Source organism: Cygnus olor, chromosome 17 (assembly GCF_009769625.2).
Source record: "Cygnus olor isolate bCygOlo1 chromosome 17, bCygOlo1.pri.v2, whole genome shotgun sequence".
Taxonomy (NCBI): domain Eukaryota; kingdom Metazoa; phylum Chordata; class Aves; order Anseriformes; family Anatidae; genus Cygnus; species Cygnus olor.
The window spans coordinates 3,104,383-3,127,965 of NC_049185.1; the positions used below are offsets into that span (position 1 = coordinate 3,104,383).

At 49.2% G+C, this 23,583-nt stretch overlaps 1 protein-coding gene across 1 annotated transcript in view; it reads left to right on the plus strand.

Moving 5' to 3' along the window:
* The window catches only part of TBX5 (T-box transcription factor 5), a 126,023-nt gene that overhangs the window by 91,005 nt on the left and 11,435 nt on the right, over positions 1-23,583 (plus strand). Inside the window, exons 2-7 of the mRNA XM_040577372.1 lie at positions 969-1,144; positions 2,147-2,241; positions 4,796-4,915; positions 5,519-5,666; positions 7,788-7,940; positions 15,459-15,550. Of these exons, the coding sequence (XP_040433306.1) occupies positions 998-1,144; positions 2,147-2,241; positions 4,796-4,915; positions 5,519-5,666; positions 7,788-7,940; positions 15,459-15,550 (755 nt within the window). The 5' untranslated portion in view covers positions 969-997. The remainder of the gene's footprint in view (positions 1-968; positions 1,145-2,146; positions 2,242-4,795; positions 4,916-5,518; positions 5,667-7,787; positions 7,941-15,458; positions 15,551-23,583) is intronic.

A 23,583-nucleotide genomic window follows, 5' to 3' on the forward strand; every position in this document is an offset into this window, starting at 1 on the left:
CTCGCATCGGACGTAAGCCGTATTTTTTAAGCTCGGTTTTCTCTGCTGGTGCAGTTTTACTCACGTTAGGGCTTTGCTCGCTTCAGCCCCGAGCGCAACCCGCGTCCCCAAGCTTGTACGCAGGTTACCTTGTACATTATCTGGGCCGATGGATTTACTTGCACTTTTATTTTCCAGTCGTCTCGTCCATCCGACGCTGCTTGTCTTGCAACTGTTCGGGCCGGGGGTGTTGGGTTTGGGGACGAATAAACGGCTTTTCTTTTCTTTTTTTTTTTTTTTTTTTTTTTACCCCAGAAAGGTCGCGCTTCGCAGGGGTGCAGGGAGTTGGGTTTTCTTAGAAAATGGGGTCACACAAACGGCATCACGTTTCGGGGGCATTTGCCTGGTGGCAACCAAGCTTCTTCTCCAGGGGCTTCCACCTCCCTGGGAGGACCGGGGAGGCTTGGAGCCTCCTCGGCCTCAGCGAGCCCGGCCTCGGCCCGGGGGCTGGGAGGCTCTCAGGGCCGGGGTGAGGCTCTGCCACCCTCCCCAGGGGGGGGACACCCCATCTCCTCGGCCACTCGTGCCATGAGTCCCTCGGTCCCCGGCCAGGTGCCCCCACGCAGCCCCCCGGTACGCTCTGCCATCGGGCTGCGGGAGAGAGGCTGTTTACCTTTTTCCAAAAGATGCATTTAATAATACCGCCTCCCCTCTCTCCCTCCCCCCCCCCCCGCCCCCCCCCCAAATCCTATCATCCCTTGCGGGCTGCGATAATAAATAAAAGTCTTTATTTCTCCCTCTCCCAAAGTTAAAGGGCCTCGTTCCCTTCCCCAAGCGGCTGGAAGTGAGTTGCGGGTTCGCCCACCAGCCCCGCAAGCGCCGGGCTCCGTGCATGTGAATTTCTATATTTATATATATCTATTTTATTAAACGTCAGCCTTGACTTCTGCGCCTCTTATCTCTGCTCTTTCCCCGATGTGTGCCTGCAGTGGGGGATTCGGCGAAGGAAGCTCGTAACATGGCGGATAGCGAGGAAGGCTTTGGGCTCCCCACCACGCCGGCTGACTCGGAGGCCAAGGAGCTGCAGGCTGACGCCAAGCAGGACACGCAGCTGGGGGCCCCCAGCAAGCCCCCCACCTCTCCCCAGGCAGCCTTCACCCAGCAGGTAAGGACCCGGCCTCAGCCAGCCTCCCCTTTGCTTTTTATTTTTCCCTTTGCTTCGCATTTTTCCCCCCAGCTCTGGGCAGTGAGGAGTCCTTTTAGGCCCCACGGGAGAGAAAACTCCCACCTGGTTGTCAGAAATTTTTTTTTTTTCTCTGCTTTGCCATTATCCGGGGCCGTGGTCAGGCGCTGAATGAATGGTGAACGTGTCCGTGGGTTGCGTGGGGGGGGGGGGCACGGGAGGAAAACCCACCAGAAACATGCACCCCCTCCTGCACTGACACGCACGGTCCCACGCGTCCACACCTGGGTGTGCAAATGTCCCCTGAGGCCATGTGCACGGATTTCTACCTGCCCACGGACTCCCGTGCCTCTCAGCGTGACATTTACACGCAGACGAGCTCCCACCCCACGGCCGGGCGCGCACTTACACTGCTCTGCCCGCACCCACGCACCCGAATGGGGGGTCACGCGTGGGCACCCCCGCAGCCACAAGGGGCTAGGCACCCCCGGCGGTCCCCCTCGCACCCCCCCCACAAGCCCTCGCCCCCCCCCCCCCCCCGGAGCTCTGCGTGGTGCTGGGACACGCGTGGACTCCCCCGGGGGCACACCGGCCGCTGCTCCCCTCATTGCCGAGGAGGGGGCTGGGGGCATCGGTGGGGGGGTGGGTGAAGAGGGGTTTCACCACCGAGCTCGCTCGCGTGTTCCTCGTGGGTAAATCCTCACTGGGAGACCTCACACTCAGTGCCTGCTCGGCCTTCGGCCTTCCTTTTTATTTAGGAGGAGGAGATGTGCTTGGTTTAGGGTGTGGGGGGGAACAGCTGGGTATTGCTCCCCACTCCCAGCGCACCGAGGATCCTGCCCCGGGGCTCCCCTTGCTCAGCACCACCGGGGTCCCCCTCGGCCTCCCCCCGGCTCTGCAAACCAAACTCCCGCTTCCCCCCGGGGTTTGGGGGCTCCGAGGCTCCCCGGCCGGGTAACCCGGCTCTGCCTCCCTCCCTTGCAGGGCATGGAAGGAATCAAAGTGTTTTTGCACGAGCGGGAGCTGTGGCTGAAATTTCACGAAGTGGGGACGGAGATGATCATAACAAAGGCTGGAAGGTAAGCAACGAGCATCCAGCAAGCCCTTCGCCCCCCTTTTTGGGGCCGTGGGGCTGGATTCTCCTTGGTTCACGCGTGTTTGCAGGGATGGCTTTGCACCGGGCTGCCCCTCCGGGCCTCCCCACGCGTGTTCGCGTGTTCTGTGGGTGCCCAGCCGCTGCTTCCCCGAGCCCCGGGGATGTTCGTGTCTCCCGTGGAGAGGCCACGGGTGCGTGTCGCGGTCCCGGGACAGCCCGCACAGCATTGCCCGGGCTGCTCGGCTCTGCCCCGGCACTGCCGGGCCCTCCCTGCGAGGATATATTGAGGAGAAATTGTTTCTTCTGGCTCTTTTCTTAACCAGAACAGTTGGATCGTTAATCCCAATTTCAGGCCTTTGGAAGCTTTCCAGGCAAGCGCGAGTTGCAACCACTTGGCCAAAAGCTAACCTTGTTTAGAGCAGCTCGCGGAGCAATTTCATTATTATTATTAATTATTACTATTATTTTTTTTTTAATTAAAGGAGCAGCCCCGTCCTTCTGCGATTTTGTAATGCCTTCCGCTGTTTCCCGAGGCTTCTTATTTATTACGTGCTCATTGGGGAGAATATAACCAGAACACCCACGCCACCCCATTTAAAAGTCGATGTGGTCTGAAGCTCCTGTTTATGTACTGATATCGTGGCTGTTTAGATGCAGAGATAGATGTGCCCGCAAATAAATAGCATGCGTATCTAGCTGTGGCCAGATACACATTTCTATACGTGTGTGTTTGTCTGCGTGGGTGTGTAGAAAAATATACAGCCTCGCAAACCCAACTTTATTGGGACTGGGCGTAATCGCTTCCATGAGCGGCTGAGTAAACGTGATCCGCAGATATATTTATATGTGTACGCGAATATATTTGAGGCGATTTAACATTATCCCTAATATTGACGTCCTGGAGGGCTGTTAAACGGAGTGCCTAAGGCAGAAACCCAGGAGCAGTTTCTCCGGTCCCATCAGCAAACTCCTGTCGCGGGGCTCTTCTTGTCGCGATGTTAAATTCAGCGACTTACCTGCCACTGCCTCGGCACAGAAATAGATTTAAAAACAGCTTTAGACTGCGAGGGCACAACAAGCCACGCGGAGCCAAACTTTCATTTTGCTCTGTCATCTGGTAGTTGTTGTGGTCTTCCAAAATTTGCCTGAAGAGGGAGGAAAAAAAAAAAAAACAGAGCCGGCTGCATAAAGTTTTACAAATAGATTTGTCTCACGGCTCTCCTAGCTTTTGAAGCTCCCTGCAAGCTGAAAATGGCGATTTCTAAAGGAAAAACGGCGGTGCGGGAGCTGGGGACAGCCGGTGGCTCGGCGCCGGCTCCGCTCGGGGGTGCAGGGACTTCGCGAAAAAGCGGTTTATTTTTCCCAAAAAGCAGCTCACGAAGGGAGACAGACACGAACCACCTTGCAGAAATTTCAAACAAATATCTCCACGGCTAGGAACCTCGTCTGGAGAGCAATAAAATAGACATTTACAGCGCGGGGTCTTTAGGGGAGAGCGCACGCTTTACCGGGGTAGATATGGGATAGTTTTACTTATTTATATAATTCCTTCTGTTTATTGTTGGAGAAGCCCGGGATCTTGTTGGTCAGGTGTTTTCGATGAAGTTACAGATCGTCGTTCAGGTGGAGTTTGGTTTCTTCGCCATCAAAACGTTAAGGCTAAGCCCCAACTTTTTCCGTTACTGCCCTTTTTTCTCCCCCTTCGGCTTTTTACTGTGAATTTAAAAACCAGCCCAGATGCCCTATCGCAGAGATAAGAGCCCAAGGCTTGGAGAGGAGTGCAGTATTTTTAGAGGTGTGGGGTTTTTTGTTTATGCGTGGTTTAAGTCAAGGGATACGTTTTCATCTGCTTTATTTTTAAATATTTGGAAAGCTCAAACTAAAATAACATCGGTGTTTTAAGTCTCTGCCTCGCAGTAATGGAAAATATTTCGAAAAACCCCTGTCCTCAGCGTGTATCTGAATGTTTCCAAGTATTTGTCAGGTGTGTTTGCTGATGTCTTTGTATGCGCACAGATTCGGTGTTACACCTGAGCGCCTGTATTTTTTCCATGTCTGAACATAGAACCGTTGATACACACGGAGGCTTGTTGAAATATACGTATTTTAAATACGTACATTTACAGAAATATATATATTTTTACTTTCTTTTTTTGGCAAATCTCCCCTGCTGTTCCAACACTTTAAACAAACAGGAAAGGAACTTGCTTCCAAAAGATCTCACGACCGGATTTGTTTATTTTATTTTATTTTTTTTAAAGGAGTATCGAAGTATTGGCGAAATAGGTGATAATAAAGATAGGAATACACGACCAGGTAAACAAATAAAGCTGCCAAGCTCGGAACTACGACTCAGCCGGGAGCCCGCCCGGCTCCCACGCCCCAGCCCGGCTGCAGGGGCCACCCCAGAGCACGGCATCGCCCCTTTCTTAAAAGCCCCCTCCCCGGGCTCGTCCTCGCAAACACACTCACAAAATCACCTTGAGAAACTTTCCCTTCTCTCCTTTTTATACTGATGTACTTATTTCTTTTTACAGGCGCATGTTCCCCAGTTACAAAGTGAAGGTCACTGGACTTAATCCAAAAACTAAGTACATACTATTGATGGATATTGTACCAGCGGATGACCACAGATATAAATTTGCAGATAATAAATGGTACGCAAGCCCGGGGGGAAGGGGACGGAGGGTTGCTTCGTGTCGGGAAACCTGGGCAACACGGGCTGGGAGATGCTCGCGAACCGGCGGCGAGCACCTCTTGTCGGTGCTGGGGCTTCGGGTTGCTGCTCGGGAGAGGAAAGTAAAAATAAATAAGTAAATAAATAAATACAAATAAACAAGGAAAAAAAAAGAAAAAGGAAAAGGAAAAGGAAAAAAAAAGTTGCAATTAGCTAACAATACCTGCAATCCCATTTAACGATGGGGACTATTGGCTATTGTGGAGCGGATGGTTTAATTGTAATTAAATATCTGCGGGCAGGGAAACGGTGAAGGATGGGTACGCCGCGGTTGCTCTGCTCCTGGCTGGGGTGTAGGTAATTAGGAAGGGGGAAGGATGGGGTTAAACGGGGAAACAGCGATCTGGGACGGGAAAAGTGCCAAAGCTCTCAATTAATTCTCCGCGCCGTGCGTGTGTCTGTAAATGTCTTTTCTCCCGAAGACCGCCCGGCTGCCTCTGAAACCCGGGGCCACCTGCGCGGTGCTGGGACACCCAAGGGTGTGGGTGCCTCCGCCGGAGCTCAGTGTCCCTGTCCCACGCAGGTCCGTGACGGGGAAGGCAGAGCCGGCCATGCCCGGCCGCCTCTACGTGCACCCCGACTCCCCCGCCACCGGAGCGCACTGGATGCGGCAGCTGGTGTCCTTCCAGAAGCTCAAACTCACCAACAACCACCTCGATCCCTTCGGACATGTGAGTCCACCCACGGTGGTTTGGGGTCGGGAGATGCGGGTTCCCACGGGGGAGGGCGGCCGGCAACCCACGCGTGCTCCCGTGGGTGTCCCCACGCGTGGCATCCCCCCAGAGCCACGAAGGGCACGGTCCGAACCCTTTGTCTTGGTGGGGTGTTATTTTCTGCCTTTTTAGGGGGGGATGAACCCCAGTGATGGGCACCCCCAGAAATTCCATAAATTATTAAAAAAAAAAAAAAAGGAAAAAAAAAAAAGTATTTCGCAGCGCTGAGTGGGAATTGATTACAGACCCCAGGGCCCGGCTTAATTGACTATTTAGCTACCTGGTTTTAACCTCATGGGGAGTCTCCGAGCGGTAAAATCTGCTCGCTGCCTCCGCGAATTTGGCTAACAGGTAAAATCTATCAGGCGTAATTATTCGAGGAAATAGGACCTAAAGCCATGCGGATCCCTCGATCCAAAGAAAAAAAAAAAAAAGGCAACAATAATTAAAGACAATAAAAAAGGAGAAAAAAACATCCCACAAGAGCTTCTTGGACATAAAAAGGGCTTTGCTAGACCCAAGGGACCGTGAAAGCTTGTGTGAATTCTGCAGCCAGAAACAGCTCGCCTTCGAAAGTCTCCAAAGATACGTGTTTCTCTGAGCGAATGTATATGTGCATGTATGAGTAATATATATATATATATATAATTATATATATAATTACTTAAGCGGGTATCCGAATCCAGATCCCACCACCCCCTTCCAAGAGCGTATTTTTCTCCAGTCTCATTTCAACACTTCAGTTTCATTTTTTTCCCCAAGCTTTTTTTTTTTTTTTCCTCTTTTTTCATGTTAAATCTTGTGTTCTTAAACACGCCCACGTGGGGGCTGAGAAGCGGCCGGCGGAGCCCTCAGCCCACCCCAATGCCGAGCATCCTTTGCCTAGCCCCCGTTCCGTCTCCAGGCGGGGGGTGTTTTAATTTATTTTATTTCATTTTATTGTGTTTTATTGCCTTTACCGTGGGACCTGGGGAGAGGCGCTTTGCGAGCGCTGCTTTCCAGGGCCCAGGACGTGCCAGGAAATGGGTGGGGAGCTCGGGGGGCACCTCTCCCACCCCAGGGGCGGTTTTTTCTTTTCGGGGGGGGGAGCTTTTTATTTTTTGGGGGTGTATGTGGAGGGGGAAGGCATCCCCCCGCTGCGAGCAGGCGGCTCTGGGGAAAAGTCTCTGCAAGCAACGCCAAAGCTCTTGGGGGGGGGGACGACAAAAGGGACTTCAGAGGCGGAGCTGCACCGGGAGCCTCTCAATTAGCGTCGCGGTAATGAAATTAAAACCCATTAGATCGTTCACCGTTGATGTCTGCGGCTTTCCCGGATGTCAAAGCAATTTGCTTAAACCCCCGGGACGGGGGAGGCGGCGAGGCCCGGCGTCGGGGCGCGCTGCGTCTCGCTGTCGCCAGTGTCCCCCCCCTCCCCAACCCCCCCCCCGCCACCGTCCCCAGAGATTAACCCGGTACCGAGGAGGGGCCGCTTTTTATCTCCGAAACAGCGCTTCCCTCCCCACCACCCTCCTGTCCTTGTCCTGTGGGGGTGGCAGGGTTTGGGGGGGGGAGCACTAAATCGCCCCCCTGCTTCTCTCCCCATATCTTGTAGGGTTGCTGGGGAGGGGGGCTGAGATACCCGTGCTGTCGTGGTGGGGGCTGTGGGGGTAGGAACAGCCCCCACTGGCTGTGGCAACACATATTAGGGTTCCTGGGGGGGGGGGGGGGGGACACACAGCAGCACAATCCAGGGCTTCAGGGCGGGCAGCAGGTAAGGACTCAACTTGCCCTGCAGCCACAAAGGGATGCTGCTTGGGGGGGGGGGGGTGCAAAAAAAAAAAAAAAAGAAAAAGCTCATGATGGGCTCTTTTGGCTGTGGCGAGGCTGCTTTTCTGGGGAGAGATGCCCCCAGCACAAGTAATATCCGTGCTGGGGGCGGGGGGGGGGCTGAAGAGGAGAAGCTTCTGGAGAGGAAAAAAGCTTTCTTGAGAGGGCCTGCCGGTCCCTCTCTTCTCCTCTCCCTGTCTGCGGGCTGGGAGCTGCATGGCGTTGTGCCCCCTCCATTCCCACGGGATGTCCTCTCCTTCTCCCCATGCCCAGATCATCCTCAACTCCATGCACAAGTACCAGCCCCGGCTGCACATCGTGAAGGCCGACGAGAACAATGGCTTCGGCTCCAAGAACACTGCCTTCTGCACCCACGTCTTCCCCGAGACAGCCTTCATCGCCGTCACCTCCTACCAAAACCACAAGGTGAGGGGCTGGGCTGGCCTTCGTGCCGGGCAAACTGTCTCTCCTCTTCTTCTCTGCCTCCTGCCACAACTCCTTTTGAAGTCCTCTGCTCCCCTTCTTCTTTGCTCCCTTCCTTCTCCCTGCACGCCCTCCCCATCCCTCGGGTTTTGTCCCGTCCCCTGTTATTCCTGGCGACGCGCACAAAGCATCCAAAGACTTTAGGGCGAGCCGAGGGGGAATGAGCTCAACAGGATGGTTTGCTCAGAGAGGAGACGACCAACCGAGGAAGTTGGCTTTATCTCCTTTCCCCCCATCGGTCAAAGGCTCTCGTAATCTGGTGCTGGAGAAGGGAGCCGGGCGCTCCCCTCGGCGGCCAGGGGGCCCTGATAACCCGGGCTGGCTGCGCTTCGTCCCTTTGTTCGGGGCCGGCTCCTTCCCTGCCGGCCGAGGGCTGCGGGGTTGGCAGCAAGACCCTGGCAGGAAGGGAGGCTCTGTGCCTGCAGTTGGTTGCTCCTGCCCCAGCAAAACAAAGCAAAATATATGAAGATGTGGCCATTTGGGCTGTCCCAGGGTGCCTCCGCATGGTTTCCCCTAATGGTGTAGAAAGCAGGGCTTTTACTTGTCCTTACAGGCATGTAGGATAGCTCCCTTATGCTTGACATAGTGAATTATGTGATTATTATTTTTTTTTTTTTAATGGAGAAAGGTCATTTAACACCCTGGATGCTTTCCTGGAGATGTAACAGGGAAGCTCCTAAACGTGCGTGAAATGGTCGCGTTTCCTCCGTCCGCCGGTTGGCCGTGGGGCCGTGGGGAGCAGAGGTAGGCTGGAGAAGAAAGAGTGTTTCACCGTAGCTAGGGAGAAAAGAAAATACTTCCCTGCCCTTTAAAATAGGAGCTGTTGGCACGACCAGGAGAGGCAAACTGAATCCAAGTTGAGCCCTCGCCAAATTATGCCTTAAATTATAACTCCGCTGTGGATGCTATAAAATCAAGTTTAACTTCTGCTTGATGGATTCGGAGAAAGAATATAATATTAATAGAACTGGGAGTTAATAAAACAGGACACACTGCTTGCTTTAAATGCATTTCCCTAGGAGAAAACAGACCTGAAGTTAACTGCTTTCCTTTGAAGAAAAATAGGACTCTTTTGTAGAGAAAAAAAAAAAAAAAAGAGCATGCAAATAAAACAAAGCGAAGCAAAAACATGTAAGCACAGTAGTTTGGGAAAACTGCCATATTAGGAGGAGCAGGAATATTTGATTGTAAATCAACAACATCTGGTTGATAAGAAATGACATCTGCATATCCGTCTCTGTCAAAACACACACACTGACGAGCGCATGAATCCCTACAGACACACATGCGCTCGCATCCCAGCAGACACATGCACACGCACACACGCAGACACCACTACATATTTTACACACCCCCTACACATTTTACACACACTCGCATCCCTCCATCCCCGACATGTGCATTCCTCCTCTTGCTGCACCGACTTGCTTGGGGGAGCGAGTAAAAGCGAGGCCGTAGCCCCAAGATAAAGCCCCAATTGAGAAAGATAGGGCCATAAAAATAAACCAGGGAATGATCTACCCTAAATGGCATCTCCCTCCAGGGAAAGGAATAAAATTTGCAGCTTGCCCCAGTGTGGGTGAAGCTCAGCACTGGTGCGCAGCTGATGCTGTTGCTGGCACAGTGGCACAGGTGGGGTGATGGCCGTGGGGGGTTGTCCACAGGCAGAAACCCCAGCACAGCTTTCACAGTCGAGATGGGATTTTTTTTGTGCAAAGCACATTTTCAGGTTGCAGTGGGGACTGTGCTTCCCATTGCCATCAGTGGTCGCAGGCTGTCTGTCTGTACAGAGCTCCCCAGGGAGGGTCTGTCCGTCTGTCCATTCCCACATCTCGTTGTCTGTGCACTACCTATTTATTCCCATTTACAGCTCCCACTTCTACCCATCACCTGGAGAACACCCTTCACACACATCCTCCTATCCACACAGTTTTTATACACTGAAGCATTTTATACACGCAGCTTTTATTCACTGACATGTTTTACTCGCATATATACACAATAATCTATACATACCCATGTTTTAGGTTTCAAGAGCTATGCTATATGTGAATTATATCACAGTATTAATTGTATGACTCGCCCATAAGTGTGTTTGAGTCTATGCTTACACAGCTTATAGAAATACCTGCCTGATTTCAGATCAGTCAATTTATTTCAATAGCACAGCTGCAATCCCCATACAGGGCTTGTACTTATTTCCCCTGATATTTTAGGCAGCCTGCAAAGATATTTAAGCCCACTGGGCTCTCCCCCTCCCCAGCCCTGCTCCCCAAAAGGAGGGTTAAGCTACGAAGAAAGTTTTTGTAAAGTTTTCAGTGTGCTTGTCAGCAGCTCGGTCGGCCACCTCCCCCCTCTCTTCAGCTCTGAGAAAAGACCCCAGAAATATTGAGGTGTTAAAATAGGTCACATGCGCATTTCATTTCCTTGCCGTTTACACAATGGGTGCTTGCAATCAGGTTGATTCCCAAATATTAACTTCCCCCCCCAGTTAAGTACCGTTTCGCTGTAGCTTAAATCATTGTGTTACTAGCTCATATTTATTAGGTACTAGCTCTCTACTTAGGACCAGGAAATGAACCCTAATAGACAGAAATAATTAAGGTTCTGCCCTCTTGAGGTTTCTTTCAAAAGCAAGAATTCACAACAATTATTCTCATTAATTTTTACAACCTACTTTTCCCTGTTAGCTGGACTTGGGCTTTATATTGTTTTTCCCCCCTTAGGATATCCGGTTTTATGCTGATTTTTTTTTTTTTAACCCCCTAAGTTATTTAACATTCTTGGTAGCCCAAATTCTTTTCAGGAAACATCACCCCTAGCTGGGATGCTCTGGACACCATAGTGATGCTTAGAGCCTGAAGACAGGTCGGGTGCATTTCCAGGTAGCTGGTGGGCAATGATGACTTTTAGCCTTTCTGCTCCAAGCGCGTGGCCTTTTGTTGCTCTGTTGACAGGACATTGTAGATGTAGGTGCTGCTGGGCACAGGCAGGTCTTCGGGCTCAGGATTTGTTGCTTTGGGAGATGGCTTCTCCTTGGCTTTGGTTGCAGGTGGCCACATCCATCGCTTTGGTGTGTCAGAGGCCATGAACATGGGGGCCTGGCTGGCATCCTGTGGGGTGATGAGCACGTCTCCTCTTTGTCACCAGCATTTTGGGTAGCCCTTGGTGGCTTGGGGACCTTCCTGATGACCTGAGCTCTCACTGAGCCCTGTGGGGGCTCTTTGCATCCCTGCTCTCAAAGGTTTGGTGGGAAAATGCTTCCATCAGGAGACCTTGTTGCTTTCACAGCCCCTCTCTGAGCTGCTGCTCTGCCTCTTGGTCCCAGTCTTGTCCCTGTCTGTCCAGCAGCTCCAGGACAGGGTGTTGAGCCCACTCCCGGCCCCTTTGGGTCCCTGAATCCAGGCCCCCTCCCCAGGCTGAACACAGGCACCTTGCCTCTCTCCACTCTGGCCCTTCCCCACCTCCTCCCCGCCAGGCACTGTGCAGGGTCTGTCTCTGCTCGCCCTCCCAGTTCAGCCAACAGCCTCCTCAATGGGCCCCTCTGTCTCACACCAGTAACTCCGACCAGCCACTGGCTCCCAGTCCCTCCCATTTCCTTCGCTGGTTTCTGGGTTCGGCATCCTCCCCCCTGCCAGCAGCCTCCCCCTTCCCCTGGCCTTTCCCTTGGGCTCCGAGCTCCCGTTCCCCGTCCAGCTCCTCCACATGGCCCAGCCAGATGTCCGTAGGCTCAGCAGCCACCTTGTCTTCATCCAGTTCTTTTCCTTCCCGCTGCCCTGGCTTGGCTTCCTCCTCCTCCACGCTGACTTGGTTTCCACCTGGGGTATGTGAGAACGCAGAAGAAAAAGCCTCTGTGCTTTCAAGCTGGAGGCCCGGCCTCCCAGTTGCTCCCAACACAGTGGCTGCAGGGCCATGGTCACCTGCAGGTGTTTTCCAAAATGCCCAGCTTTTAGGATAGCTTCGAGATAGCCTCCAGGAGAGCCCCGGGGGGCAGAGCTGTGTGTTTTCCCTTGGCTGCGGTGCTCAGAAAGCTAAGATCAGGTTTGGCTGATAGGAAAATAAGTCCATAAAAAGGAGCCCAGAGCAGACACCTGCTGTGGAACATTTCACTCCTAACAAAGTTTTGCAGAGTTATAAGCAATTGAAAAAAAACTTATCAATATTAATTGATAGTTTTAACCATGGCCATAGCAATATTTATGAGTCTGTAGAGACACATACTTGTATAAATACTTGGATGTGCAAAGAAAAAAAAGTAAAGAAAGCATGTTTCTTCCATCTAACTAGATGCAAGGCTAAATTTTATCATGCTGGAGCGAAAGATGCCGTTGGAAATGTCTCAGCAAACGTGTTTTGTGGTCAGTTAGCCCAGAGAAAGGCGCATGGAGGAGCGGCACTGAGATTTCATTGGGAACTGTCGCTTCCCGTTAAAGTGAAGATGAACCCATGGGTCAGACAAGCACTGACAAGTGTAAATCAGGAAGGCTTCGCTGGGGAAAGCTCTCTTCTCAGGAGGATCTGCAGCAGCATTAGCAGTCAGTGGTCAGAAACTAACTTTGCCATCACTTTCTTGAAGTAACAAATTAATAAACAAAGCCCTACAGTTTTATTGAATCTATGCTATATAGTTTACCCCCAGGTGTTCTGTCTTAATGACCTTGCAGGACATGGTATTTTTTTTATTTTTAATGATGTAATTGTCGTATGACTTTCTGGCAGCTTTTTGTCCCCAACCCCAGTGAGTTACAGTCAATTAAACAGAGTTTTGCTGTGGCAAAGTTGATCCAGAAGAAGGTAATTTCCACCCATTCGTTTGCTTTTCCACCTCTTGAATAGTTTGTAAGTCAGACAAAAAGAAGCCAAACAAAATACCTTCTGCAGGGCTGTTTTCTAAAGCAGAGATTCACCAGGTTGCTCGTTATTTTCTCTTTGTTGCGTGCATTTTTTTAGAACTGGCTTGGACTTGGTGCTAGGGTTGGTACCCCGAGGTATCACCTAGAGAAGCTGCTCTGAAAGCTCCTGCTGAAATCGATCTGAAGCACACTGAAGAGCTCAGGCCTAATTTAAAGCCTTCTTAGAACCACGGTTTCTGATACCTTCAAGGTAGCAGATCCTGAATTTTAGGCTGTTTGAAGTTTGCTGTGCTTCACTTGGGGCTTTCTGCTACCAACACATGTTAATCCCATTGTTTCTAAGAGTGTTCCCAATGAGAGTTAGGGGACTTCTCCTAAAGCAACATGTTCACAAGATCAAGGTCACTTACGATATTTTGTCTGATGTTTGTGGGTGAATAAAGGCTTGATTCGTCAAACAGGCTATTTAACCAAGGTGCTTACATAAAGGGCCAACATGTTGATGTCTCCTCCTTCAGTTAGCGGAGAGTTTGGGACCTGTGAAGGCGATGCTGCCCACCCCAGGGCCTGCGTGCCCTCTGGCAGTGCCCATCTCCCTCCATCCCTTCCAGCAGGAATGCCGGGAAACGAGGTCCCTAGCGCAGGCGCCTTGGTTAAAATGCTTACGGTCAGGTTGGGATGAATCTGGCCCTTTGTACGGCGGTGTGCCCGTGCCAATACTGTAAATCCTCACTCCGTGAAGGACTTCACTTATGCAAGCAAATATTGCCATTGGGTTCAGCAAGTGAGGACAACTTGTACATTTTGTGCGCTTCAGAATGTAGATTAAATAGCACAAGCATTCAACGTTTGAATAATACGTATTATTCATTATAAAAGAGCCACCACCTTGATGGTGGAAACCGGTAGGCAGTTTCTTTGCAAAATACAAAGCTGGTTGTCTAATTATTCAGGGATTTTAATTATAAAATTTGTCCCGGTTTTACTGCTAGAGAACGTCTCAAATGACGTATTGGTCCGAAAATATTGTTTGTTCACCCTTCTCTTTGAAATCTGGAATACGTGACCAAAAAAAAGCAATGTCTGTTTGTGTACTCAGATTCTGATTTAATGGGAACACCCATGGGGACAAGCACATGTGGGTGACGGGGGCCGTGTGTGAGATTTGGGGCTGAATTAGGCAAAAAGGGCAAGTAAACGAACGGCCTTCGGAAAAAAATATGCTAAGAGATGAGAAAACAGCAAAATAATCTGGTTGTGCAGACACCTGGCAAGGTCTGCTGTTGACACAAGGCGAGCCAGATTTTTCTCTTTGAATTTTGGTGAAGGGATGGGTCCGGCTGGTGAACACGAGCCTCTCTCTGTTCTCCAGCCATCCACCTCGGGCTCTTTCCTTCCTGTTGGCACCGCCGTCGGTGGGACGGCAGGACCATGATCCCACCAGAGGCGGTGAGAGCATGAAGTCCCTCCAGGGGCAAACACGGGGCTGTCTCCCCTCCCGAGCACTTGCTGAGGGCTCAGACTGCCGGGCTGTGATGGAGAAAGGGAAGAAGGGGAACTGCTGCCTAAATATTAAAAGTAAGCTGTATGAGATTTTGCACAGAGACCGCTCCTCTCCTCTCATCCTAAGGCTGGGGTCCCTGATTTCTGCCCCCAACTGTGTGTTGTGGACAGATTTGTTTCTTATAGCAGCGAATTTATGGCTGTGTTTCTGCTGGATGAGCCAGAGCTTGAGCTGCCCTTGCTTTGCCATGCCAGCCCTGGCATGAGGCTGGCACTTGGGGCAGTGCAGCTAGGTCACACCTGGTCCGGCCTCATGGGTAAGGTATCTTATCCTGGGTGAGGGTACCTTCTCCTTAGCAGCTGCTTTAAATGTTTAATTTAGATATTGTGAGAGGACCAAAGTTGGGTGCTTGAGGAGGATTCAAGCTAGCAATCTTTAGACACTGAAGGTAGCAAAGTAGTCCCCCTTAAATCTTTCTAAAATGGGAGAGAAATATTCCCCCAAGGGAGATGGTCAGAAATGGAGTTGCCCTCCAAGTGCCTCAGATAGCTAGTCCCTGCAGTGCCTCCAGGTGTGGGAGCTGGGTGGGGAAGAAAATCAGCTGCAGAGCACCTGCAATCCAGGTAACTGCTCTGAAATACAGCAAGGGTGAGCCTGGCAGCCTGAGGGAGGCTCCAAGGTCTAAGATATGAGGCTTGGATTGTGCATTGATGAGCCAATACTTGTTGGTGTCCATGAGGTTTGGCCAGTGCTGCCCTCATTGATGGTCTTCTGGTCAGCACAGCCCTTTCTATCCCAGCAGCAAAAAGTAAGTAATTTTCCAGCTTTCCTCCAGTGAGAAATATTTGTCTGTGCAGCCCCATGTTAGGTATGGGCCAAGCCTGAAAGAAGTGAGAGGTTGTTGACAGGTGATATTTTTCCAGCAGACAGATCTAGAGGAAAGCCCATCTGGAGTGGTCAGTGCCTGAGCTGAAGGATGACTTGAGCTCCTGAAAGCTGTTTTCTCCCCCATCCCTACTGGCTTGGGTTTAATAAACAATATCCCCCCTCTCTCGGGCCGTGCCTTGGACTTGAGATGAACCCGTTGCATTTCCTCCCTTTCAGATCACCCAGTTAAAGATCGAGAACAACCCCTTTGCCAAAGGTTTCCGTGGCAGCGACGACATGGAGCTCCACAGGATGTCCAGGATGCAGAGGTAACGCGCGCTTTCATCGCGGGGACCCCTCGGGTCTGGGACGACTGTTCAGGCTTCGCTTTGCGTGTCTCTTGTGGCTTGAGCTAAGCAAGGACTTAGCAGCAGGCCCTTCTCTGGCATCTGATTGTGCATTTTAGGACATGCTGGTGAAATAGCAGCAGGATGCGAGGCCAAAATCCAGGACTTCCTGCTCCGAGGTTAATGTCTTAACCATGGAGTTGCAGAAGCATGATCTTATGTTGGTTGTCCTTTTGGCTACAGGGACCTCGTATTTCTTTGTCACTTGTCTCCATCTGGAACAATCTCTAGCCTCTCTGTCTGATGCTGCACATGGGTTTAAACTTGTCTAAAGCAACAGGAGGCTTGGACTAGCTCTGAGAAGCTCTGCTCATCAGGCTATTGCAGGGGAGCTGGTGGATGTTTTTTCCCCAGGTGGCAGTGCTTTGAAGTCAAACCTCCGAGAGCAGGTTTGCAAAGGGTTCTCCTGATGCCTCTGGAGACCTCGGTGCATTGTGCTGGTTGCTGGCTTTCAGAGGGTCTTTGGCAGGAGGGGAAACTTTGCCTGGTTGGTTCTGGATGTGTGGAGCAGGAGCATAGACACAGTGGTTTCAGGTTGAAAAAGGAAGGTGTTAGAAAATGTTGGATCTCCAGGGCCAGGTGACTAAAGAGGTCTTTTTGGATCTCAGTTTTGGATGTAAGTACTTAAGCTGAGACCTATACCTAAAGCCTGTTTAAAAATCCTGTTTCAGGTCCTTTTCTAAATGTCAGGCCCTGCTGGTAATTAACTTCACGTCTTTCACTGAACTTGGAACTCCGTCCATGTGTCAAGTTACTTCCTGGTGCAAATGTTTTGCAGGAACATTGCCATACCCATGATTATACCTAAGACAGATGTAGAGGCTCAATATAGCATTTTCCATCCAGGAGGGCAGGAGTGACTCAGATTCCTTATTCTCTGGGACCAGCAGAGCTGGCTCTCGGTGCGAGGCTGCAGGGACATGCGCTGTCACCTTGTGCTGGCACATGTCCTTCTGTGGCCAGCCCAGGAAGCTGGAGTAGATCTCTCCAGGCTGCAGGTGGTCACTGCTGCCTGGAGTGCTGATATCAGTACAGATGCAGAAATTTCTTCCCTTTGCTGTATTTAGTGACCTGATCGTGGATCTCAGAGCCTCACAAATCCTGCTGGTGGGCAACAAATAATGCCTGTTATCATGCAAATGCTTATACCCCCATCCTCACTCAAATCATTGAATCATTAAGGTTGGAAAAGACCTTCAAGTTCATCTGGTCCAACCAAATGGGCAAATATATGCCTACATACAAATGTTTTAAGGCTCAGATCCAAAAAAGCCAATAAACAAGCAAATATATATATACACACACATATATAAATAACACTCTTCTCAATCTAAATCATCTCTGTGGTCTTCTGAATGTGCCTGGTGTTCCCTGCTTGCCTGCCCTTTCCAACAACTGCACAGATGCTGGCATTGCAAGTCAATATTTATTTCTTTATTTTCCTGTGCACTGCCACTTGAAATAGCTTCACCCACCCACCCCCTGGTGCCAGCCCCCCCTCTGCTGGAACTCGAGTAACGATGTTCCCAGCACATTTTTGCTGCTAAACTACCCTTTCATTATGGTCGATGGAAAGATTTGAAGGTTTACATTCATCGTGGGGTTTTTGGAGGGAGGAGGAAGAACAGCGAGGACCATTAGAAGGGCTTCATGCCATCTGAAGAGCATGGCACCCAGCCATGCGGAGCTTGTGCTAAAAATTGCTTGGCATTTTTGTGCGGGGCCTGCGGTCAGAGTCAATGATACAGTGAACAGAAGCACTTGGAATATATAAATGCATGTGCTCAGACCTGATGCGGTTGAAAGGGTTAAAATCCCCAGCGTTGACTTTGCAGGGTAATTTTTGATGCTCACTTCCTTAATAACTTATCCTCTGTGCACATAGCAGGGAAATGACTCTGTACCTTTACAAAGATTTTTTTTTTTTTTTAAGGGAGAGCAGGGTAAGTTATTGTGTTAAAATAAAGACCCATTCAAGGCTGAAAGCATAGACAAATATAAGCTCACCTTCATGGATTTTTATATATCAGAATTAATACAAAATCTATCAATATATTAAAACAAAAAATATATAAGGAAGAAACATTCAGCATTTGGTATATTGGAAAAGTATGACCTACCTTTGGGCCTTTATGTTTAATATAGAAATATATATATTAAAACATGATTAAATACACTTTAATATATGTGTGTGCACATAGGTAGTGAAGTTGTTTTCTCCATGAACCTGCTCCCTGGCTGGCAGATCCTGCTCCGTTGGCTTTGGGGTAGTGATGGCTGTATACGTCCTTGGAGAACGTGGTGGGACACACTTTTAGAGCAGTTCCTTCATTAAAGAAAAAAGGTAGTTGGAAAAAAAACATGCTTTTACAAAACAGTGCACAGCCTTTAGTGCCGGAAACCGGTGACCTCACATTCATCAGGTCACTGATCTCATTAGGGGGTACAGCCACAGAGGGAATGAATTTTTCATGCTGGGGAAAACACCTTTGTTTTCTTTACTTGAATCTTAACTGTGCCTTAAGTCCCTGCATAGGACCGTCACAGAGGGACATTTCCAAGCTGACAGCAGACCCAGAAGAAGCCAACCCCAGCAGAGAAGTCTGGGAGGCAGTGCTGCCCTGCAGGATGTGCAGGCTGGCTTACAGCATCCTGGTTTTGGGGAAAACCCATTTCACTAAAGGCTGTGGTCAAGGCACATCCCCTCCTCAGCACTTGCACACCTCAAAGCAGCTTAGGAGGCATGTGCCCCATGAAGACATGCTCCTAGCACTAATCCTTCAGGTCCTAATGTGCTGCTTGGGGAATGGACCTGGTGGGTTCAGGTGTGCACTGACTGAAGGTGCCACCTAGAAACAATGTCCCCAGGCTGGGCTGTGTTTCTGGGCTCCCTCTGTGCAAAGGGTGCTTTCAGAGAGCAGGACTGCTTATCTGTGAGAAATCAGCTTATCAGATGGGTGCAGGGTGGGCTGAGGAACCTTCTCTCTGCCTGCAGAGTCTGAACGATTTCCTTAGAGCAGACAAGCAGCCCTAGGTGAGGGCGATTCGGCTGTTTAGCACCCAGCCTTGGCAAGTGGCAGGGGCCGCGGGGAAGGAGGACAACGCAGGGAAGAAAGGTGAATTTTGACACCAGGAGAGAGGTCTCAGGTACCTTGCTGAGGACTCTCCCCTCTCTCTCTCTGCAAATCTTTGTGTGCTGTGGCCAAGGAAGGGCCACGTGTTGGTGGATGTGTGTGCGAGCACAGCCCTCTCCGTGATCTCCTTTGCAAGGCCTCCGTGTTGGTTTTTCCCCTCTGGTTTCCCAGAAGAGAAGTTAATAAGTCTGTCCAGGTAGAAGACTTCACTGAGGAGCATTATTAAGCCTTTCAGCAGCAGATGATTTCATTCAGAACGAAGAGCCATGAGCTCCAGAGAGACCCAAATTCCAGTGAAGGCAGCCTTCTGGTACATGTTCACTTCCCCCTGCCTCCCCTCTCTTTCCTGAGGCATGCAGGACCCCTTCAGCAGTTTCATTGACAGGATGAGTGCTCTGGGACAGCATGCTTTTTAAGTTTCCAAGCATGAGATCAAGTTTGTTGCTTTCTTGATTTTTTTTTTCTTAAAAAAAAAAAAGGGGGGGAAAAATAAGGAAGACATGTTAGAGGAGAATGGAGAGGGATGTGAGTTATACTGCATCTGTATCCTGTGGCTATGCTGCAAGTGAAAGGCATAAATGAGGTAAAATTTTTGTAGTTGTGATGCTGGAAATATAAGAGCAAAACGGGCAGCAGAAATTCACAGAGGGTGAAGTTCGCAGAGGGAAGATGAGACCTGCATTGCAGATGCCGGTGTAGGACTTTGCCCAAAAAATTCCCCGTGCATGAGAGTCAATGGAGCTCTATTAATAAAGCATAGCTATTAGCTACTGAGTGATTCGGGTGGGGTTGCATGCAAGTTATATATATGTATTTTTAATCTGTAATTGCCAAAAGACAGCAGGGGATAAATGTTTGTGCATCTGGGGCTAGAGCAATGTGAAAGAGCAATTCTGTTAAACCCTTTAACTAATTTTGCTGTTCATTTGCAACTCCCATTGTCTTCAGCGGTTATTATGGGTGCTGAAGAGCTTCTGGAAGTCTCAGACCCTAGTTACTGTTTGTTCAAATTACTGCAATTAGTCATTGAAGCTCCTCATTGGGAAAGCTTTTGAGTAGAAAGACGATTACGTGAAAGGGTGGCTCTTGGCTCCCTGGATGGCTATCCTGGGCCTTTCCAAAATGAGCCAGATACAGAGCGATGTGCTAAGTGAAGGAAAGTGGCAGCGTAGTTCAACGCTATGTATGTGTTTTCTCCGTCAAAGATCACGAGCTGTAGCTTGCTTCCTTTGGCACCAATCCACAGTAATCTTCCTGGCTCCAAGGGAATTATTCCAAGTATTTCCCGGTGTAACTGAGAACAGAAACTGGGCCAGACCCAAAGGATATAAAATCAGTACCATGATTCAGAACTGGCACAGCGGAGAAGCTGGTGCATTTTTGGCTGCCAGTAGAATAAATGGATGACTTGCTGGGCTCTAAAAGTGTCATCTACCCTGTCATGCTGCCATCATGTTGGACTGACGGGTCCTGTTCTGCCTAATGCAAGTGGGTCTCAGTCTCAGCAAAATGACCCTGCTCTCATCGCATCTTCTCATTGCATCTTTACATCCACTTTCATTTCCCATGTTTTGTCACTGAAATCTCCCAAGAGCCAAATGCTGTCTGAAATGTTTTCAGTGTGAGACTTAGAGTTGTAACATCTGTTGGAGAGATGAGGTTTTCCTCCGGCAAATGGCCCTGAGGAAAGTTTCCTGGTCAAAGCCCCAGTGGAAACTGTAGACTTGAACACCATTCTGTAGAATCTGATGTAAATCAGATGAAATCCAAAATAAGGCTCTATGGATTTAAAGTGAGAGAGTCAGCTCAAGAAATGCAGGGTAGCTGCAATATCCTCCATTGCTGGCTCTGTCCAGCAGGACCCAATCTGCAGCAGCTCAGCCCAGCATCAATGCTTGTTGGTTTCATCTCTGGCCAACATCCACCCTCCATCTACTCTCATGTTCTTCTTACGTGGTCAGCAGAATTTGTCTGCGGGACCCTAGCTTTTCACTTGCCTTATGATGGTAGCTCTAGGTCTGTAGCATTTTCTCTTTGGGTTCATTGCAGTCGTCTCTTTGGGCTGCGGTGCTCATTCAAGAAATGGGAACACTGGTTCGTAATGTGCACCCAGACCAGTTGAACCCTCTCTATGTGTTCAGCTCAGGACATTTGATATGCTGCTGGAGCATGCTGCTGTGCACAACCTTCCATGTTTCTCTGTGGATGTTTTGCATTGTTTTCCTAGACACCCAGCCTAGGGCATTATTTTTTTGGGGGGGCTGGCCTGCGGTCCCAATGCACAGAGAGCTCATATTTGATTCGAGGTAAGAGTGAAGGAAGTACTCAGGAGTCCCTCTCTCACCAGGTCCTCTCACACTGTAGATTATCCACCTTAAGCTCTCCAGACAGTCTCCTGAGAATGGTTCGATTTTATTACAAGATGTGGGAAATAAGCTGAAATGAATGCACGGTGACAATTGACAATTGTTTGCTGGTTTATTTTTTTCCTGGGAGGTGTTATATTTATTCCAGTCACATTTTTTTTCTCTTCCTCTCTATATCTTTTGTGGCTGACTTCCATTTCTTTCCCACTCTCAAGCCTCAGCAGGAAGGACAAAAATTGGTGGCCTGGGAAATACAAAATCAAATGCCTTTGAGTCATGTTTGAACATCTGGAGTAAGGGTGTGATTCCACGGATGTGCAGCCGTGGGTGCTGAGCGGATGGAGAGTGCAGGGCTGGTAGGACAGCAGGCGTTTGTCCTTCCATAGCAAGCACCTGTAGGAGTTAAAAATCTCATGACACTTTGGAAAGAGTGGAGGGGAATGGCTGGTTTTGGTTTTTGATATACCGTAAACCAGCCTTTAGATTAGGAATTGTCATCATGAACAAGATCTAGACAAGCACCCGGATTAGGGTCTCCAAAGGATGCTGTGAGAACAGGGCAGCACAACCATGGGGAAATCCCCTTCCATTTCATGTCCCTCGTGGAGGTATTGGCATAGTCCTTGAGGGCTGATATTTAATAGCTCTTTTGAAGTCTTGTTTCCATGAGCTACAACAGCTCTGGAGAGCCTTGGTATATTTGCTTTGTTAGGGAAAAATCAGAAGCACCTTCTGAAACCATTTGCTTAGGGCCACTAGGGACTGGGTGTTGCAACATGGAAGCTTCCAAGTTATAAACTGTGGATTTTTGAAGAGCTTTTAAACTTTTTTCTTTTGTCTGCCAGCTGCATTTACTATGCACTAGCTAGTACATTAGGAAACTTCAAGTCTGCACATGAAAATATTTTGAAAATTATTAGTCTCTTACAACATAGTGATAAGCAAGAAAATGGGCTGGATGCCGCTCTCTGAAGATTTCTCATTTTTTCACAGTTTTTATTGGTTTGCAGAGGACACTGAGGTTTCCAGCGGTGAGATTACAAAACCTCCTTGAACTTCCTCCTCTGAATCCTTTGCTAGATGTGAATGTGTGGCATACGTGACCTCATCCAGCTCCTGAGTCTGTCCTGGTGAAGGCGTCATTTGGCTGGGGAAGATGTCACAAGATGTGAAAATGGGACAGATTTCCACCTTGCCCAGTACAACTCTCCCTTCCTCCCAATGCCCCTCTGCTATCATAGTACGCAATCTACAGTACCCAAATATTTATCATTAGCCTCTCACAGACTTTAAACAGACCAGCAACAGCTTCCTTCCTTGTAAATTCTTTCCCCAACAAACTTTTCTTCCAATTTTGTGATTTTCAATGAGAGAAAAAAAAATAATTCATTAACACATAAATATGAAATCATAACTTGCATTCTGGCCCAGGAACAGCAGTCTGTCCTGTGCTGTGTGGACAACTGCCTATATTGCCAGTGTTAAGTCAGGCTTTTTTTTTCCTCTCCTCCCAACCTCTCTGCAATTTTTTTTTTTTTTTGGACAGCAACTGTTCTGGACACAACAATCATTTTGTGCCAGCAGTGAACAAAACATTTCATTCCATTAAACTGTGGCCCAGGATTACAACCAGCTATTTTGGGAATAGTGACTTTTAGGCACTGAAAAAAAAAATCTGATACATTTTTAAAGACCAAAGGATAATATAAAATGGTAGTTGTGCACACTCCATATCGTGTGCTCAGGAAACAGTATAAATGTTTCAAGATGACTGTTGTGTTATAAGGTACCAAAGCAATCTTTTTATTAGAGCACAGCTCCTGTAAGGAAGAAAAATGTAGAAATGTGGAGATAACTGCCTTTGTGCACAGAAAAACAAAGCGAAAGGAAGAAAATACTTTTGATATTTAGTTAGAAAATACTTTTCTTCCTCTCCCTTTCAAATAGTTCATTTTTTGGCAAAAATAGCACCCAACATGTTTTGACTGAAATGGAAATATTTCGGTCTGAGAGAAGTCCTAGCGGTGCCTCCTGGGAGCTGCTGCTTGGAAACTTGGTGTTTCCAACCTGTGCTGGCTCCAGCGGGGGTCTGGCTGCTCCACGCTCCTTCTGACAGCCACAGGGGCTGTGGTTTCCCTGGGGAAATGCAGTTGGGCAAAAATTTGGCTCCCATTGTGCAGCAGGAGTGTGGGACCCTGACACCACCTGTGCTGGCACTCCAGGGTAAAAACATTGCAGTTTAAGGCATACAGCTCTATTATAGAAAAGAAATACTTTTCATCAGTGAGAAACAACTGTGTTATTTTATTTCTTCCCCTGCTTCCCCCAGCTCTCCATTGGGTCAGAAAGCGTTGATTTAGGTGAGCAGTGTCCAGATGGGGGCTGTTCTCAGTGTTCGGATGTCTCTTTGCAGAGCGAGGGGCTGACGTTGGTGGAGGTCCCTGTGAGCTACCAG